This window comes from Notolepis coatsorum (genome assembly GCF_963971535.1).
Source record: "Notolepis coatsorum genome assembly, chromosome: 8".
Classification (NCBI taxonomy): domain Eukaryota; kingdom Metazoa; phylum Chordata; class Actinopteri; order Aulopiformes; family Paralepididae; genus Notolepis; species Notolepis coatsorum.
In genome coordinates, this window is record NC_140172.1 from 10,222,356 (window position 1) to 10,242,764 (window position 20,409).

Genomic DNA, 20,409 nt, shown 5'->3' on the forward strand with positions numbered 1-20,409 from the left:
GTCCTGGAGTTAATCTAGATTAATCTAGATTAAAATGGCTCATTTGAAGTCTGCCAAAGGCATTCAAAATATGTGTGTTCTACCCAAATAATGAACAGAAGTAAGTCGTTACTTTTTCTTTCCTCCTTACGTTTCTCAGGCCAGGTGGCCCATTACACCATGACCCCATCTCCGTTTCCAAAATGCATTACAGACCGTTTGAAAAAGCTGTTTTGCTATGATAATTGGTAATGCAATATCAAAATAATGTTCAATAAGATGTACTTGTGTTTAATAAATTGTTTTATTCAGAACACAAATAATGTTACCAGTAGGCTTGTATGACGGTATTACGGTATACCAGGGTATTTCGAAATCCTGTCGGTATGATTTTCAATACCGTGACGTCACAGACTGTGCGCCAAATCACAGATGCGTTGCTTGTAGTGCACAGCACGTGCCAGCAGAGGGCAGGGCAGTCTGTCTTTCCCTCTCTCAGTCAGAGCTCAGCAGAGCCACGCGCGTGTTCCTGTGGGTCTTTCATCTCACATGCGTGTCAATCTGCACGACAAATAAAGACTTAGGGCTAGATCCACAAAGAATGGATTGCACAGAGCAAGTTGCACCCTTACTTATAGGGGTGCACCGATATGAAAATTGGCCACCGATACCGATACCGATTGTTCAACTAACACAATCGGCCGATACCGATACCGATACCGATAATTGTGGCAAAAAATAAGTATTTTTAATTTTTTTTAATATTTTTTTTAATATTTTTTTTATTTATTTTTTTATTTTTTTAATGAAACTACTGTATATTTGTATGTGTGTTTGTATTTGTAGGCCTCTTTACTTACTTAAAAAAGGAAACATCAAGAAATATGTTTATGGTATCACTGATCCCTCTCCCAGTATCGTCTGGCGGCCTGCAGAGGGATACTATTTTCTCAACCAGAGCTTTCAACCAATGCAATGGAACCATTCTGGCGGCCTGCAGCGGGATACTATTCTCTCAACCAGAGCTTTCAACCAATGCAATGGAACCATTTTGATTGACAGTCGATTCGGCCAATTACGCCACACCGCTAGCACCCACCTCCTGCTTACCACCAAGCGAATATTCATTTTTCTACTTCGGGGCATGCCGCCATTGATCTGCTTGTGAGAATGCGAGTCAAACTCAGAACCACAACAAGCTAATAAGTTAGCTGCCCGGCAGTGCCCGCCGACCAGCGCGCTCCACAGGATGGCCAAACGAGACACAATGATTTTACTGCAACAAATGTTATAATAAAACAAAGCCTTTCTATACATTTGTCGGGTTGAAAACTTTATTAACAGATTGCAGAATGTGTAGTTGGGTACGGAATGAGCAACGGAATGTAACCGAGCTATGCACGGCTTGCTTGCTATCTTCGGGTAAATACTATGCTGATGTAATTGAACGTGTAACTAACTATAATAACGTTAATGCCACAAAACGAATGTTTGTGTCATTTTAACAGCAGATACTTTCTTAAATGCCATCCTCCCGACAGAGCGGTGTTGATGGGGAGCTCTGATGGATTCGCTTGGTTGTGTTATTACATTAGCATTGAACAGCTAACCGAAAGCTAGGGTTAACTAATGTTAAAGGTTTAGCCATAACGTTACGTTGGCTAAAGTTGGGGCTATTCTTAATCCAGTAATAATGGCTGCAGACCTGCAAGCAAAGTACAGCAAGTTGGCAAAGGAGTATTCCAACGTAAATCACATTTTCACCAGTAACGTTAGTCGTCTGCCTCCCGGCTATGAACGGACTCGGAGTAATGCCTTGCTGCTATGGGTAATAATAATATGCTGATGTTATTGTCCGTGTAACACTAACTATATAACGTTAATGCCACAAAACGAATGCCTTGTTAATCATAAATAGTAACTTTGATGCAGTAGCTTGTGTGTGTGTGGGGCGGACGGCGGGCGTTGTGCAGGTAGGTCGCGAGTGAATTTTTTTTTTTGTCTTGACGCTACACAAATGGATGGTTAGTTATCGGCGACTGCTATCGGCACATTTGAGCTTATCGGCCGATAGGCCGATAGCAGTCAACAAGGCACTTATCGGCCGATACCGATACCCGACCGATATATCGGTGCACCCCTACTTACTTACAATTCATTATGAATTGAAAATGGGCGACCCTGATGTAAACAAGACGAAAGTCTCTCTCTAGTCTGCATCCCCTTAACAATTGTGTGTATTGATTTTATTAACAGATTGCAGAATGTGTACAATACAGTACGGCTCAATACACACAATTGTTAAGGGGATGCAGACCAGAGAAAGACTTTCGTCTTGTTTACATCAGGGTCCCCCATTTTCAATTCATAATGAATTGTAAGTAAGGGTGCAACTTGCTCCGTGCAACCCATTCTTTGTGGATCTAGCCCTTATTCTTCTATAGAATGCGGTTATGGACCGGTGGCCATCCGTTTATTAAGGTCGAATGGATGGACCATGGGTCCACTTCCAGACATTGGATGATTGAGGAATCGGGAAACGGAGCGTTTTTCTAACGTTTTGAAATGGATTTGTGCATGAATGTGGACTTGGGACGCGTTGTTTGGGTACCGGTAAGTAAGTTATGTTATGGTTAAGCGTATAGAAGATGAACGTACGAGTTACGAATGCCGGGAGTGTATGTTTCGCAAAGCGTTCCAGTTCGACTGTGTGTGTGCGTATTGGCTTCGGTGATTCACTACAGGGGTTTAACGGCTTAAGCTGGGTTTTGATTATCACTTAATCAATGCAGAATAAATTTTGTGCGTCTGTATGTGTAGTTGTGTACTACTGTCGTGAGTTTGTGAGTCACATTGGTCTAATTTCAGCCTCCGTTATACGTTATTTGTTCCGTATGACTCGTTTCATATGTGTGTGTCTCGAATGTGCGCGCTGATTTGTTTAAGTTGGTAACACGGGTCGCTAAGGAATTTAGGTTTGAGGTTGAAGAAAGTGCACTTTTAGGTTGAAAGAACGGCCCTAATGTCAACGTGTTTCAATATAACCGTTATGTATGGTGATAACAAGTATATTGTTAACTTAGCTCCGCTCCGCTCCCCCCCCGCTGATGAAAGTCATACCGTCATAATACCCATACCGGGGTGTGATGTCAGCAAGGTATGACTGTATGAAAAAAATTATACCGCTGTGAAGTGCCACAGAACAAGTGACACTTTTTGACAATGACATCCTGAGTCGTTCCAATATAGCCGTATATACCTATTTTTCACATGTAATCATATGCTTCATTTTTTCAATTATTCAATTGACGATGGACAAAGACCTCACAGGATGGCAGAGTGGGTGTAAAGTGTCACAAAACAAGTGACACCTTTTGAAATAGACATCCTGATTCGTTCCAATACAGCCCTATATATCTATTTTTCACATGTAATCATATGCTTCATTTTTCCATTATTCAATTGACGATGGACAATGACCTCACAGGATGGCAGAGTGGGTGTGAAGTGTCACAAAACAAGCGACACTTTTGGACAATGACATCCTGAGTCGTTCCTGTGTGACCAGTATAAATCTTTAAACTGAACTCTGGAAAAATAGCTCTATGATGGCTCTACTTATAAAAAAATAGAACTGAACCTTTAATATCTCCATAAAGAGAGGTCTGTTCTCCACAGTTCTTCACAGGCAAAAGGGAGGAAACCTGCGGAATGTGGGCCCCAGCGAAGGAGATAGAGAGCTGTAAGATGTTAACCCTTTCAGACAGGAAGGGGATTAAGGGTTGAGGGTTGAAAGACGGAGTCCGGAAACTTTTGAGGAGATCTTAAAAAAGAAACTATATAACAATTAAATGTTTAATGTGTACAGTAAAAGTTTTCAAAATGGCATGCTTATAATTGACTGTCAGTAGAGAATAATACTAAAATAATAATGTGTAAAAACTGTTTGTCTGGAGGGATTCTTTAAGAGATACTATGGAGGGCCTCGTGCATGATACGATGTCACGTGGTCACCACAGACAAAGCCGTTGTCTGTTTTGAAGGAAAAAGGGACTTTCTGTTACTTAAAAATCACTAGGTAACTAGCAGTAACGATAGTACAAAGAAGGAGGAGTCCATAACGAATTATGTATTGTATGTTGGTTTGCTAAACAGAAATGACGACCCTTTGACATCACTGTGTTTAGACCAATCAGAAATACGGTACACTGTCAAATAAAAGAGACGGTTGCCGATTCAAGAGCCAGACTTTTTTGAGAGATGGAGATCCTGCTGCCAGACACGGGGCACAAGCCGAACCAGATGAGATGTTTTGTTCTGTGCATATTTTAACTGAAATGGACACTTTCCACTTCAGTCTCTTCTTGTAACTAGCTTTTTCTAATTAAAAATACCTCTTTATAAATATCCTTTGTATCCTTTCTTCACTCTCAGACGGCCGGACGGCCGGGTAAGCATGAAATGTGTTTTGCCTTGTAACTTCACCCTTTGCGTTTTGATTAAAAAGACGGGTAAGCATGGAGATGTATTTTTGCATTGTAACTTTACCAGTAATAATAATAATAATAATGTGCCTGTAATGTGCATGATTTATGATGTAAAAAACCTCCTGAGTAAGGCTTTAGCCAGACGGAGTATTAATGATGTAAAAACTTTAGAAGTGTGGCTTTATCCCTAAGGAGGAGGAGGAGAAATAGGATTATTGTGATTAAGGAGAAAGGTGGGTTCGGCAAGCCTGGTTTTATCAAGTAATGCCATACAGTAAACTCTACGGCGAACCGAGTAGATTAAAGCGAAATAAAGAAAAGTAAATATACCCCGCAACTCCAATCAATCAACTGTATTACTGGAGGGGACGGGGGGTGCCTGTGTGTGAGCCGAGGTCTGCTGAGTTTAAGCCCTGAACGTTATAGACAAATTGAGTCCTAGATGTCCCACACTTCGCGGGACGCTGCTTGAAGCTGGGATTCGGACTAATGAGTTATGGGATAATCAATCTGACCTCGGTTTACGACCGGTGCTTAACATGGCGTCCCTGGCGATGTGCATTTATACTAACCAAAATAGGTGCTAAACGGCCGAAGAAGACAGGACTACTGTCAAAAGCCTATGGAGTAAAATTAAATTATAGATTTGGCAAAAATTAAAGTAGAAAGCTCTACTGGCGACTCGAGTGGAAGGCTGTACTCGGGGATATCACAAATTAATAGAAAGCTCTATCTTGGTGATTAAAGCAACGTTTACTCACAACTAAAGGGTAACATAATGTTTATAGAGCTCTGGGGGAAGTTACAAGTGCAACATAATTTCGTGCTTTGCCCACAGGAAGCGAACTGGCCCTACCCAAGACGAGAGCCAACTACCCAGAGACACTGTTTGTAAGGTGGGGAGACTGGATGTGAAGCGAAGTCAAAACAACCGTTCACAGAAAAGCGAGGGCTCCCTAGCCCAGAGACACTGTTTGTAAGGAGGGGAGACTGGATGTGAAGCGAAGTCAAAACGACCGTTCACAGAAAAGCGAGGGCTCCCTAGCCCAGAGACACTGTTTGTAAGGAGGGGAGACTGGATGTGAAGCGAAGTCAAAACGACCGTTCACAGAAAAGCGAGGGCTCCCTAGCCCAGAGACACTGTTTGTAAGGAGGGGAGACTAGATGTGAAGCGAAGTCAAAATGACCGTTCACAGAAAAGCGAGGGCTCCCTAGCCCAGAGACACTGTTTGTAAGGAGGGGAGACTGGATGTGAAGCGAAGTCAAAACGACCGTTCACAGAAAAGCGAGGGCTCCCTAGCCCAGAGACACTGTTTGTAAGGAGGGGAGACTAGATGTGAAGCGAAGTCAAAACGACCGTTCACAGAAAAGCGAGGGCTCCCTAGCCCAGAGACACTGTTTGTAAGGAGGGGAGACTAGATGTGAAGCGAAGTCAAAACGACCGTTCACAGAAAAGCGAGGGCTCCCTAGCCCAGAGACACTGTTTGTAAGGAGGGGAGACTGGATGTGAAGCGAAGTCAAAACGACCGTTCACAGAAAAGCGAGGGCTCCCTAGCCCAGAGACACTGTTTGTAAGGAGGGGAGACTGGATGTGAAGCGAAGTCAAAACGACCGTTCACAGAAAAGCGAGGGCTCCCTAGCCCAGAGACACTGTTTGTAAGGAGGGGAGACTAGATGTGAAGCGAAGTCAAAACGACCGTTCACAGAAAAGCGAGGGCTCCCTAGCCCAGAGACACTGTTTGTAAGGAGGGGAGACTAGATGTGAAGCGAAGTCAAAACGACCGTTCACAGAAAAGCGAGGGCTCCCTAGCCCAGAGACACTGTTTGTAAGGAGGGGAGACTGGATGTGAAGCGAAGTCAAAACGACCGTTCACAGAAAAGCGAGGGCTCCCTAGCCCAGAGACACTGTTTGTAAGGAGGGGAGACTGGATGTGAAGCGAAGTCAAAACGACCGTTCACAGAAAAGCGAGGGCTCCCTAGCCCAGAGACACTGTTTGTAAGGAGGGGAGACTGGATGTGAAGCGAAGTCAAAACGACCGTTCACAGAAAAGCGAGGGCTCCCTAGCCCAGAGACACTGTTTGTAAGGAGGGGAGACTGGATGTGAAGCGAAGTCAAAACGACCGTTCACAGAAAAGCGAGGGCTCCCTAGCCCAGAGACACTGTTTGTAAGGAGGGGAGACTGGATGTGAAGCGAAGTCAAAACGACCGTTCACAGAAAAGCGAGGGCTCCCTAGCCCAGAGACACTGTTTGTAAGGAGGGGAGACTGGATGTGAAGCGAAGTCAAAACGACCGTTCACAGAAAAGCGAGGGCTCCCTAGCCCAGAGACACTGTTTGTAAGGAGGGGAGACTGGATGTGAAGCGAAGTCAAAACGACCGTTCACAGAAAAGCGAGGGCTCCCTAGCCCAGAGACACTGTTTGTAAGGAGGGGAGACTGGATGTGAAGCGAAGTCAAAACGACCGTTCACAGAAAAGCGAGGGCTCCCTAGCCCAGAGACACAGTTTGTAAGGAGGGGAGACTGGATGACAACCTCCAGCTCCAGGAGACGCTGAGGCAGCGGGAGCGGGAGCTCACGGCCCTGAAGGGGGCGCTGAAGGACGAGGTGGCCACGCACGACCGGGAGATCCGAGACCCTCAGGGAGCAGTACAGCACCGACATGGAGAGGCTGAGGAGCAGCATGGAGCAGGTGTCCCAGTCTCAGGCAGGTATCGAGGCAGAGCGGCAGCGTGTGAACACCTCGGTGCGCTCCCTGCAGCAGCAGCTAGAGGACTGCAGGGACGAGAGTGCCCACTGGATGGAGCAGTTCCACACCACCAGAGACGAACTGCGAAGCACCAAACAGGAGCTGCTGCAGTCTCGTCTGGAGAAGGAGGAGTTTGAGGAGGAGCTGAAGGAGCTGCAGGAGCGAGATCACTCCCTGCAGTGCATAAGCCCAGGACCACGTGGTCACGAGGAAGTGAGGCAAGCGAGAGCAACCTATATATCTCCCCGTGGTGAACACTCAGGGGTGAGAGTGACATCTACAAGGTCTCACAGACAATCACCAAACATAACCGTCACTAACTACCCAGTCTGGACCGATAACTCTGATACACCATGGTCAATCCTCACCTTCACTGGACCGTCATTGACGAACTATGGTAGATGGGAAACAAGCATGGTAACGGCAGGAGGCTCTTACTACCGGAACCTGAGGAAACAGGTAATGGAAAAAAGGACCAAAAAGCCCCTGAAACCAGGCAAGGCAGTAATCACAGAGTGTGATTATGAGGTGTTTCACGCGGAGAAAATTGTCCATGTGACACTAAGTCAAGACCAATACAAGGAGATAGAGTCCTCACACATAAACTGGGACAGACTGGTGTCCCGTATAAAGGAACTACTGCAGAAAAGGGAAATCTATGCTGGCCACGGTACTAAGGACATGCCCTACCGACTAGCCATAAACCTGATGTGGGGCAGGTCTCGAGGATATGGCCAAAGAGGCATATGGTTGGGGAAAGCCGTAATCAGCGCGATCTCAAGCCTAAGGAGTGCAGGGCACACGGAGATCCGTCTCATGATGGAACCTAGGGACCATGAGTCAATAACCCTGGCCGTGGATAGAGCCGGGGAGGGTGAGGAAGACGAGGACGATGAGCCTGCATTGGTACCTCTCACTCCCCCTCCGAACCCTAAGGGATCGGGACCCGTACCCAGGAAAGAAAGGTCCAACTCCCAGAACTCCTCCCGAGCAGCGGAGAGAGGGAGATCATCCACACCCAGGAGACCGACAGTACCGTTCGAACCTGAAAAGGCGGAACCTGCGCGATCTCAGGCCAGGAGTATCCATAGACTTCTAGGCCGTCCCCCGGACTCAGGGGACGACCCAGCAAGTAGCGAACAGGAGTATACTGATCTAAATCAGGACTCAGGAATGGAGGGAGACCGGGATAGGTCAAGCTCCAGAGCATCCTCCAAGTCTTCATCTCGATCAAGATCTAGGGAGAGAGTTCGGTACCCGAGGGGCGAACCTCCTAGACCTCGAAACAAGAGAGCGAAACCGGTCAAACTGAGACCTATAGGCAAGGGGCCTACTCTGAAAGGCACCACCTTTCAGTCACCCTCGGGCTTGACCTGGAGCTCAGGATTGGAGGACGTCTCCGAAGAGAGTGAAGGAGACTTGGAAGGAAAGGAAACAGGGGATATTATGCCAGCATATCCCGTGAGATGGGGAACGGCTCAGGCCTTAGCCCGGTCACCCGTGGCAGAAAAAGTGTTGTCTCACCCTGGGGTAACAGAACCATACAAGCATGCACACTTACATGCAGGCTATGACATACTACGTGAACAGGTGTACAAGCTAGACAGGGCCATGGCTGAAATAGCCAGGAGAGAAAGAAACTGGTTGAACGAGGCCCCGTCCATAAGCCCAATCCGAGCCCTGAGACACAGCACAGAGGAACACCGACCGGAAGTGAGCCCTCACTCCATACTAGCCCAATCTCCCGGAGACATTTACCGACCGAGAGGAAAGAGATCACATACAGGCAGGAGTCTGCGTGACAGCACCCAATATGGAGAAAGCAACAAAGCACAAGAATTGTTAAGCAAAACCCAAGTGCTCAAAAAACTGGCCCCAGAAATGCTTCGAGGGGAGACCCAGGCTGCTTATATCCATAAGTGTGCTCAGATTTTCCATGGGTCACCTCTCTATGATGACCCGGAGGCCGCTCGCATTTTGAGACACCTCAAAGGACTGGAGGTCCCCGAAGGGGCTTCAATGGCCCAAATGATGGAAATGGAAGTAAGAATCCCCGGTCAAGATCCAGGGGAAAATATGGTGGAGAAACTAATCCCACAGGTGCGAGACGGGAGCTTGTCTCTCACTGTTGCAGCAGAATCAGTCATACGTGGAACGCCTAGGCAAAGATCAGGCTTACTGCTTGAAAAGCTATTCATCGGTGTACCAGGTGGTAACCGTCTTGCAGCCAAATGCGCAGCATGGTCCCGAGACCAGTTACGGACGGAATGCATGCTGTATGACCAAGTCAAAATGCTTTCTCAACACAAATACTGTAAAGATGTCCGTCTTTTCTCTAAACCAGAGTAGAGAGGACGAAAGAATTTGTAATCTATTTCATGCAAAGGGGATTTCCTGACAGCTACCATCTGGTAGGTTAGCACCTGTACCAACCATATCAGCTGCGTGAGATGTACACTCACCAGCGCCTATGGATAAAAATTGAGACTCTGCAAACTCTCATCAAGCTTAGCACCTTGACGCGGGGGGACAGAGCGAGCATCAGGATCTCTATATCCGACGGGCCTATCAGATTTGTGGGGACTCGGAAGCTTCAGCATACAGGACGCTGTGGTGCTTGGGCGGCCGAGTCACTGGTTTATAGGTCTGTCAAAACGGATTGGAGGTTCTGGGGCTTAGAACATTCGTGAGTTGGGCTTTATGCTAATTGAATAGGTATCAAAAGCCGAAAGAATATGAACTGAAATAACTGCGGTCAGGGGCCTCTGGAGTAAAATTTATTACAGATTTGAGTTAAAACAATCCTCTCCAACCAAGACTCCTCCTAAGTGCTCGAGATCTGGAACAATGAGTGACGTAGAGGTCTGCAAAGCGCAGCAGACAGCCTAAGAGGTAAAAAATCTATCAGGAACAAGAGAGGGTTCATAAGAAACCACTTGAAGTGGCGTTTACTCGCGACTAATAGGGCTAGGGAGCCCTAAAGTCACTTGAACTTGAAGTAACTAAATGCTTACTTAAAGTCAGAACTTAAGTAGAAAAAACTCTACTTTGTGAATAGCAGGCTGAAATAGCCATTGCGAATAGCAGGCTGAAATAGCCATTGCGAATAGCAGGCTGAAATAGCCATTGCGAATAGCAGGCTGAAATAGCCATTGCGAATAGCAGGCTGGAATAGCCATTGCGAATAGCAGGCTGAAATAGCCATTGCGAATAGGAGCGAATAGCAGGCTAACTAGCCATTGCTAACAGGACGAGGCTACTCACATGATCAGACAGGTATATGATAACCTTGGACATGCCGGAAGTAGGAGGATGTTGGTATACCTGAGAACTAACAACATTCTCATACATAAAGCCAAACAAAGAGCGATAACAGTCCGAAAGGCCTGTGAACAATGTGCGCTGGTAAAGGTGCGCTGGTAAAGGGACAAAACCTGAACCAGTGCCGCATTCTTAGACAGGGGGGGGGGTCCCCCGGAGTCAGCGGACGACGCAGCGAATGGCAAGAAGGAATATACTGACTCAGGTCAGAAATCGGAAATGGAGGAAGACCGGGATAGGTCAAGCTCCAGAGCATCCTCAAGGTCCTCATCTAGACCTCCCAGACCTCCCAGACCTCCCAGACCTCCCAGACCTCCTAGACCTCCCAGACCGGACAGAGAGACATTGGCCTGGACCCAGGTTACAGGGCGACGAGAGCCCTGAATGGACCTGAAAGAGAGAAAAGAAATGAGTCCTCTGTGGACTGTATCTGTGATGTCCTGCGAGGCCTACGGACAGGGTCACAAGACCAGGCCAACCACACTTCAATAGAGGACTGCTGCTACAATTCTCGGGGATCCGTGGGGGTCGCCCGAGAAGTGACAAATCAACCTACCTCAAACTATGGGAGAGATCCAAGAGGTCAGAGGGGGCGACCCCAAGATGACCAAGATGACCAAGATGACCAAGGTGACCAAGATGACCAAGGTGACCAAGATGACCAAGACGACAACAGCCTGGGTGCATCGGCCGGGAACAACAGATGCAAGTCTTCCCGCCGGATACCAAGCAACAACGTGACGCCTATCCTGTCGAGCCGTCCAGCCAGGGAACAACAGATGCAAGTCTTCCCGCCGGCTACCAGGGTAACAAGGTACCGAGATGGCAGAGGGGGTGTGGAGAGTCACAGCCACGTGACCCCACAATCGCCATCTCGTCCCCCAGTACAGACGCTATTAAGACAATGGAAAATGACCGCCCAGAATGACAGAGTGGGTGTGAAGTGCCACAGAACAAGTGACACTTTTTGACAATGACATCCTGAGTCGTTCCAATATAGCCGTATATACCTATTTTTCACATGTAATCATATGCTTCATTTTTTCAATTATTCAATTGACGATGGACAAAGACCTCACAGGATGGCAGAGTGGGTGTAAAGTGTCACAAAACAAGTGACACCTTTTGAAATAGACATCCTGATTCGTTCCAATACAGCCCTATATATCTATTTTTCACATGTAATCATATGCTTCATTTTTCCATTATTCAATTGACGATGGACAATGACCTCACAGGATGGCAGAGTGGGTGTGAAGTGTCACAAAACAAGCGACACTTTTGGACAATGACATCCTGAGTCGTTCCTGTGTGACCAGTATAAATCTTTAAACTGAACTCTGGAAAAATAGCTCTATGATGGCTCTACTTATAAAAAAATGGAACTGAACCTTTAATATCTCCATAAAGAGAGGTCTGTTCTCCACAGTTCTTCACAGGCAAAAGGGAGGAAACCTGCGGAATGTGGGCCCCAGCGAAGGAGATAGAGAGCTGTAAGATGTTAACCCTTTCAGACAGGAAGGGGATTAAGGGTTGAGGGTTGAAAGACGGAGTCCGGAAACTTTTGAGGAGATCTTAAAAAAGAAACTATATAACAATTAAATGTTTAATGTGTACAGTAAAAGTTTTCAAAATGGCATGCTTATAATTGACTGTCAGTAGAGAATAATACTAAAAGAATAATGTGTAAAAACTGTTTGTCTGGAGGGATTCTTTAAGAGATACTATGGAGGGCCTCGTGCATGATACGATGTCACGTGGTCACCACAGACAAAGCCGTTGTCTGTTTTGAAGGAAAAAGGGACTTTCTGTTACTTAAAAATCACTAGGTAACTAGCAGTAACGATAGTACAAAGAAGGAGGAGTCCATAACGAATTATGTATTGTATGTTGGTTTGCTAAACAGAAATGACGACCCTTTGACATCACTGTGTTTAGACCAATCAGAAATACGGTACACTGTCAAATAAAAGAGACGGTTGCCGATTCAAGAGCCAGACTTTTTTGAGAGATGGAGATCCTGCTGCCAGACACGGGGCACAAGCCGAACCAGATGAGATGTTTTGTTCTGTGCATATTTTAACTGAAATGGACACTTTCCACTTCAGTCTCTTCTTGTAACTAGCTTTTTCTAATTAAAAATACCTCTTTATAAATATCCTTTGTATCCTTTCTTCACTCTCAGACGGCCGGACGGCCGGGTAAGCATGAAATGTGTTTTGCCTTGTAACTTCACCCTTTGCGTTTTGATTAAAAAGACGGGTAAGCATGGAGATGTATTTTTGCATTGTAACTTTACCAGTAATAATAATAATAATAATGTGCCTGTAATGTGCATGATTTATGATGTAAAAAACCTCCTGAGTAAGGCTTTAGCCAGACGGAGTATTAATGATGTAAAAACTTTAGAAGTGTGGCTTTATCCCTAAGGAGGAGGAGGAGAAATAGGATTATTGTGATTAAGGAGAAAGGTGGGTTCGGCAAGCCTGGTTTTATCAAGTAATGCCATACAGTAAACTCTACGGCGAACCGAGTAGATTAAAGCGAAATAAAGAAAAGTAAATATACCCCGCAACTCCAATCAATCAACTGTATTACTGGAGGGGACGGGGGGTGCCTGTGTGTGAGCTGAGGTCTGCTGAGTTTAAGCCCTGAACGTTATAGACAAATTGAGTCCTAGATGTCCCACACTTCGCGGGACGCTGCTTGAAGCTGGGATTCGGACTAATGAGTTATGGGATAATCAATCTGACCTCGGTTTACGACCGGTGCTTAACAACCGCCCAAGCCTAGTTACCAGTACAGTCACTCAGTAGCTATGTGACATGGCTTGACTCAATCAGTCCAATCTCTACTTCTCCTTCTTCCACCAGTCACTCAGGCAGACCAGCTTGTTCACATTGGCTGGTGACAAACTAGCTCTCTTCTTCTGTACAATATGGCCTGATAAAGAGAACAGTCGTTCGCATGGGACAGTTGAGGCAGGGGTTAGGGGTGGACGGTATAAACGGTATACGGTATAAATGGTATGAATTTGCTCTACGGTATGGATTTTGACTATACCGTGTAACCGGTAGATAGCAATGACGTCATGTAACCACAGCGCGACTATTTCACTCGCATTTGCCCCTAAAAATAGATAGAATTAGTCATAGATAATAGATATGTGCGAACTGGAAAAAGTTATTTAGGAGGCTTCGCGCAGTGGGCGTGCCAGCCCCTACCGCACGCATGTAAACACGGGTCTAGTAGTCTAGTGGGACGGGACACGGGAGGACGGCGGCGTCTCCCTGAGCTAACGTTAGCTTAGCTACCGTTACAAAATGACCCAGTCAACTATTCACTTTTAGTTTAATACATGATGAGGCATTGTCTAACCGAACGGTATCTAGTCGGCCAGCTACCGATAGCTCCTGACATCAACAAACGCTCCACAAAGTCTAGTAGAGACGTGTGTGCTACCTGTTAGCTGACGTTAACGCAAGTTAGTTCACCGTTCAAAACGAAATGTCCCATTGAACTAAATAATTCACTGAGGCGTTGTATTAACGTTATATATCCGGCTAGCAGTAGCTACAGATAGCTCCTGATATCAATGTCTTATAACACTGATTCGATGCGTATTCGAGCTGAGGGCTTGCTGAGCACAGTTAAGTAACGTTATACCAATAGGGTCCAGGTGCAGCGCCGGAGAATCCTGGCCGTAGCTCTGCTCGAGGCTACTCGAGTATAGGTCCAGGTGCAGCTCCGGAGAATCCTGGCCGTAGCTGGAGGCTACTAGAGTACACACAGACAGTGGAGCTTGTTGCGTGGTGCGATGTCTCGCAGATAATACAAGTACAAGTCTAATTATATAATATATATATTTTATAAAAAAAAAAAATTATATAAAATAAAATAAAAATTTGTTTTATCAAAAACGATGATACCGTGATATATACCGTTACCGTCTATGCTTCAAATTATACCGTGATATAAATTTTAGACCATACCGTCCACCCCTAGCAGGGGTCCCCAAGTAATTCAGGGCAATGTGGGCCAGCTTACCATAGACAGCAGTGTGGTCTGACCACCACTTTAGTGGACACCGATACCTCTCCACAGTAGGGCTGGACGGTATGGTCTAAAATGTATATCACGGTATAATTTGAAGTATAGACGGTAACGGTATATATCACGGTATATTCATCTATCTTAAAATGTCTATATAAATGCTTCTGAAGGGGTAAAACACTGGTATGGCAGCTATTACTGTACTCTTGTATTACTAGGACATATTTCACATAGTACAGAGGTATTTTAAGAACATTTATTGTGCAAAACTGCAATAGAAAAATGCAAAACCTTTTCTCAAGTGTCTGCTGGCAGGTAACGCATATCTTGGATCGTGTTTTGACTAGGCTTGGGCGGTATGACGGTATTAAGGTATACCGGGGTATTTAGAGATACCGACAATACCGTCCGTCACCGTCAAAATCACAGATGCACTTCAGTTTCTATAACAGTGAAACAGAGTTTTGAGTGTAGTGCACACACGGAGTGTAGTGCACTGCACACACGCGCCAGCAGAGGGCGAGACCGCTCTAGTGGAGCGAGTGGGTCACAACGGTGTTCACGTTTTACGGTAATGTTGCGACAGTGCTGTGAAAATACCGTAAAGCGTTGTGACGAGAGTTGGTGTGTGTTGTTGTCGAGTGGTGCACTGGTGGAGCAAGGAAATAATCCGTCTCTTATTATATGTGAACTAAAGAGTACAAGGTTTACACAACAGCCCCCACCCGCCTTTTTATTGTATTTGTACCTGTACTATCCGCTGTCAGCTGTTTATCTCTCTCTGTGAGCTACTGAGCTTGAATAACTAGCGTTAGCTCACGTTAACTAGCGTTAGCTCTGCGGCTAATCTTAGATTACCCTGAACTAAATCAATGACTAGGTTATAAAGCATTCGAGTAGTTTTCACTGCACATAGAAGTAGCCAAACAACAGGAGCATTTCGGGAGCATACCAAAACCCAGGCAATTTCTAGCCCTTAAGGAATCAAATAGTCTGCCATGGCTAGATGCTAACGCTAAAACGGTGCAGGCTTCTACCGGTGCGGGACGCCTGTTCCTTAATGATAAGCAAGCAGTGCAAGAATGCGGAAGCATTCTACCGTAGTGGCGTGCGGTAATGCGCCTTTCATTTTCCGCCGCCCAGCGCTCAGGTGCGTGCGTGCGCCGGCGTGCTCGCGCGAGGTGCCCGCGCATGCGCATGAGATCCCGCCTTGGTTCGACACGAGCGGAGCTCAATATATATAAGTCACCGCCCCTTATTCAGTATCGAGAAATAGCTCAATTGGCAACACTGCATGGCTGTGGATCCTACAGCTCGTTTGCTGGCGAGTTCGAATCCCATAAAATATATTTTTTTTAACGTGATTTTTTTTTTAACGTGTATTCTTTCGCCGGTTAAGGTTAGGCATGGTTAAGGTTAAGGTTAAGGTTAGGCATTGTTTCTGAGTTGGTTAAGGTTAGAACGGTTAAGTTTAGGCGCTGTTAAGGAGCTGGTTAAGGTTAGAGTTTGTCAAAGAGAATGGCAATATTCTTTCTATGGTTAAGGTTAGGCATGGTTAAGGTTAAGGTTAAGGTTAGGCATTGTTTCGGAGTTGGTTAAGGTTAGAACGGTTAAGTTTAGGCGCTGTTAAGGAGCTGGTTAAGGTTAGAGTTTGTCAAAGAGAATGGCAATAGACAGCCTATTTCCGCGCGACAGCTCCCAAAGCGGGCCTGAAAAGAAAGGCGCTTTACCGTAGTGGCGTGCGGTGACGAAGGCTTCCGCATTTTTGCACTGCTTGCTTATCATTAAGGTAGACGCGTGCGGGACTACCATTCTGAGAGCTGACGATGATTTGTTTACTTGGTAACGCGGGTTCGGTTCGGGTTGGGTTGGGTTGGGTTGGGTTGGGTTGGGTTGGGTTGGGTTGCCCCCCCCCCCCCCCCCCCCCCCGCTGATGAATGAAAGTCATACCGTCAAATACCGTGCACCGGGTTATTAGGCAATCAGGGTATAACGGTATGAAAGAAGTCATACCGCCCAAGCCTAGTTTTGACCATGTCTATCGACAGTTTGAAAAGGAACCATGTCCTTACTAAGGCTGTCAAAGTTAACGCGGTATTAACGCGTTATCGCCCGATTATATTAACGCCACAATTTTTTTTAACTCACAATAAACTTTCAATAAAAAAAAGAATTATCTTTTTTTTTTTGTAATTTTTTTTTACTGAAAAACAACGTATCGTATCGAAACGAAAACAGTGACCACAGAACCGTGATACGAACCGAACCGTGGATTTTGTGAACCGTTCCACCCCTATGAATAACCTATCTTGAACAATTATAAGGTAGTTTTAAGTTATTTCTCTGGCAGCATGCGCCAATATGGATTCCGGCGGGACGTGCGCACGCACAAATATGGATTCCGGCAGCGTGCGTAAGAATCCACTGCAGTAAAAATATCCTCAGACTATTCATGCTTCTGATGATAAAAATATGCTAATTAAATATTTCTCTGAAAGAAAAAAAAATACCTCAAATCATCTGTGGTCTGGCGGACCCCCTGCGCCCCCTGGCGGACCCCCAGGGGGTCCGCGGACCCCAGGTTGGGAATCACTGCTTTAAAGGACATCTCTTTGAAATAAATTACATTTCACAGTTTTTTCTGATTTCTTTTAAACAAATTATTATTTTGTATTATTTAACTATTTAATTATTATTTAGTTATTGCACTGCACTGGCAGTTGAACTGCATTGAACTGAACTTAATTGGAAAAAAGAAACCTCATAACCTAACTGGCACTGAACATTGAACTACACTGGCACTGTTTGCAGATGTACTGTTATTAAAGTTAGTTAAAAACATAATTTTGTATCGTTTTCTTTGGTTAAATCCAAAGGAAAAAAATATAAAATCAGAGAAATCCGAAAAATTTAAAACAGAGAAATCCGAAAACAGGAAAATTCATATCCGAAAACAAGAAAAGATAAAAACGGATTTCATAGGGCCCTAGTTAAAGGAAAACTCCAACATTTTGGGAAATTAGCTTATTTGCCATCTACCCTGGAGTTAGACAAGAAGATGCATACCTTTTTCTTCTCTGTGCATGCAGTAGGAGTAGGAAGACGTTGGGAACTAGGCTAATGGAGGAACCTACTTCCAGTGACTGACGCTAAGCTAGGCTAACGGTGTGTGTCTTCCTACTCCTACTGCATGGACAGAGAAGAAAAAAGGTATGTATCTTCTTGTCTAACTCCAGGGTAGATGGCAAATAAGCTAATTTCCATAAAATGTTGGAGTTTTCCTTTAAGGTGAGTTAATAAATTCACTCTGAAAATCTGCTCCGCTCTGATAAACTGACTCTTGGTCAGAGCGTCCAGTGTGCACTCTGAGCCCTCAGAATTTCCGAACAACTTGAGTTTGCTCACTCTGACACTGGTTGTAAATAGTTATGAGTGTTGTATGTGCCTCCCTGTATTGTAAATAGTTCATATGTGTGTTGTCACTACTGTATGTATAATTGTAAATAAATTAATTTATGTGTTGTAAATAAATAAATACTAACAACCGCCTTACTGCGCGTGTCTATGACGACACTGTTGACACCACGTATCCGTGACACGTGTGCCCCGCGAAAACACTAGTCATTTTGGGGGTCTACCACCCCCCTGAAAAAAATCCTAGAGGAAACATTGAAATGAAAATCACAGATTGGGGCTTAATGGAAAGAATGAGAGGAGGGAAAGCTATGGACACACAGACAGAGAGACAACTGTGCTGCAACAGAAGAAAGACAACAAGAGAAAATAAAGACAATAAAAATAAAAGTAACATACTGATATCCTGATGGTCTGTGGGCTCCTCCTTCAGCCCAGTGGAAATATCCATGGTTGGGTCTAGTGTGTCCTGAGCCTCTTCTTTCTTAATCATCAGTAGGTCGCTGGGTGGATCTGGAGCAGAGGGAGACAGCAACTAAGTACTTACAGTAGCATGGAAAAGTATTTGGCCACTTTCTGATTTCCTCTGTAATTACATCCTCCTTCCTATTGACCCAAGATGGCGGTGCATACACAACACGAAGGTTAACAGCAAGCGCTCAGGGGCTCGGGAGGTAGAACGGTTGTCTGGTAATCAGAAGGTTCCTGGTTCGATTCTATTTCTGTCTCCACAGTATAGACAGGGGCCATCCTTTTGGAGTCATTAGACAAAAAGATTAGCAATATAATTCATTTTAACGTGTGAGAAATGCAGCCAATCAAGTCACTTTGCTTTGATTTCTGGCACGTTAGACATGTTTCTTGGTAGCAGATAGGAATTTGAGAGGGTAGATCTGGGGCAGAGGGAGACAGCGAAATAAAGTGCACCAAATAGTTAGGCTACATGTGAACAGAGTTTGATGAAATGAAAGAATGAGACAAAGCTATGGAGACAAAGACATACAAATATGATAGAGCAGAGGAAGGAGAAGACAGAATCAAGATAAGAGAAAAAAAGGTAACATGCTGATATCCTGGTGGTCTGTGGGCTCCTCCTTCATCTCAAAGGAAGTATCCTTGGGTGGGTCTTGCGTAGGGATGGGTATCGTTAGGATTTTATCGATACTACTACTCTTATCGATACTGCTTAACGGTTCGGTACTTTATCGATACTCTTATCGGTTCTTTTTGGTTCTTTTTTTGCAAGAAAAAAAGACAATTAATTAAGAACAGAATCAACATTGCTTTATTATTTATAAATACAACTTTATAAATAATTATAAATAAATATAATTTCTTCAGCAACAGCAATGTTCTTTTATATAACTTTATAAATAAATATAATAAATTAATATAATTTCTTCAGCAACAGCAGCAACAATGTTTTAAATGTGTCTGACTCTGAATTATAGACTTTTTATAATAAACAACAAATGCAAAAGGCTAACAGAACTGTGACACTCGTTCACCCTATCCTCTGTCATCCTTCCTCTAGCTGCTAGGGAGAAAGGACTTTGGGTGGTGGAGGGAGGTAGAGGAGGAGGATGTGTGGTGGCCCTGGGCTCACTGGCCTGGGACATAGTGGCTGACGCCTCAGCTTGACGATCTATAAAAAGTTTAGATTGTAGTATTTGTAGCTAAACAATTGTTTTGTTTATTAGCCTATTTGTAATAATTCGTTATTAGCCTAGGCAACTCCGTATCTTGGCTTACGGTTACGGCTGCAGTGGATGCAGATGGAACACTGCGCGCAAGGCAGTCGAATACGCGCATTTCTGCACACTAATATCATGTTTTGCCAACAGATGTTTTGATAAATTGATTTGCTCGTATTGCCACCCTTACTGGCAAATGTTTTGTTGCACTTGTGGCAACGTGCATTGTCGGCATTGACCCTTGTAAAGTATATCCATACTTTAGAACGCTTCGCTCTATCCGCCATGATCACGACTCAGTGCATGCAGAGCTGCTGTCTGTGTGCAGAGCGCTATAGCACGGGGCGTCGGGGACACTTTCATTAAGGAGTACCCGTATGTAGGACCCGTATGTCTATGTGTAGCACTAGCGAGCGACTCGCGAGGAGACTCGCTGGCTGCGGCTCGCTTCTCGTGCAGAGACAGAGAGAGGATCGTTCGCAACTTTTAAATAATAATAATAATAATAATAATAATAATAATTTCTCTAGAGTATCGATAGCAGTACCGAGGACGTCAGAGCTTATAAATACTCCGGTATTTTCTAATATAGTACCGGTTCCCGTTTAAAACCGGGGTCCGGGGGGCATCCCTAGTCTTGCGTGTCCTGAGCCTCTTCAAATGCAAGGAAGCTTCCTATATAGGTAGCATTTCTAGGTAGGAAGTTTAAATGTTT

General features: G+C 44.9%; 1 protein-coding gene across 1 annotated transcript in view; it reads right to left on the reverse strand.

Moving 5' to 3' along the window:
* Nucleotides 1-18,510, reverse strand: part of LOC311233285 (uncharacterized protein) — a 65,775-nt gene extending 47,265 nt beyond the window's left edge. Inside the window, exon 1 of the mRNA XM_084320228.1 lies at nucleotides 18,400-18,510. Coding sequence (XP_084176354.1) covers nucleotides 18,400-18,493 — 94 coding nt within the window. The 5' untranslated portion in view covers nucleotides 18,494-18,510. The remainder of the gene's footprint in view (nucleotides 1-18,399) is intronic.
* Between the last annotated feature and the right edge of the window lie 1,899 nt (nucleotides 18,511-20,409).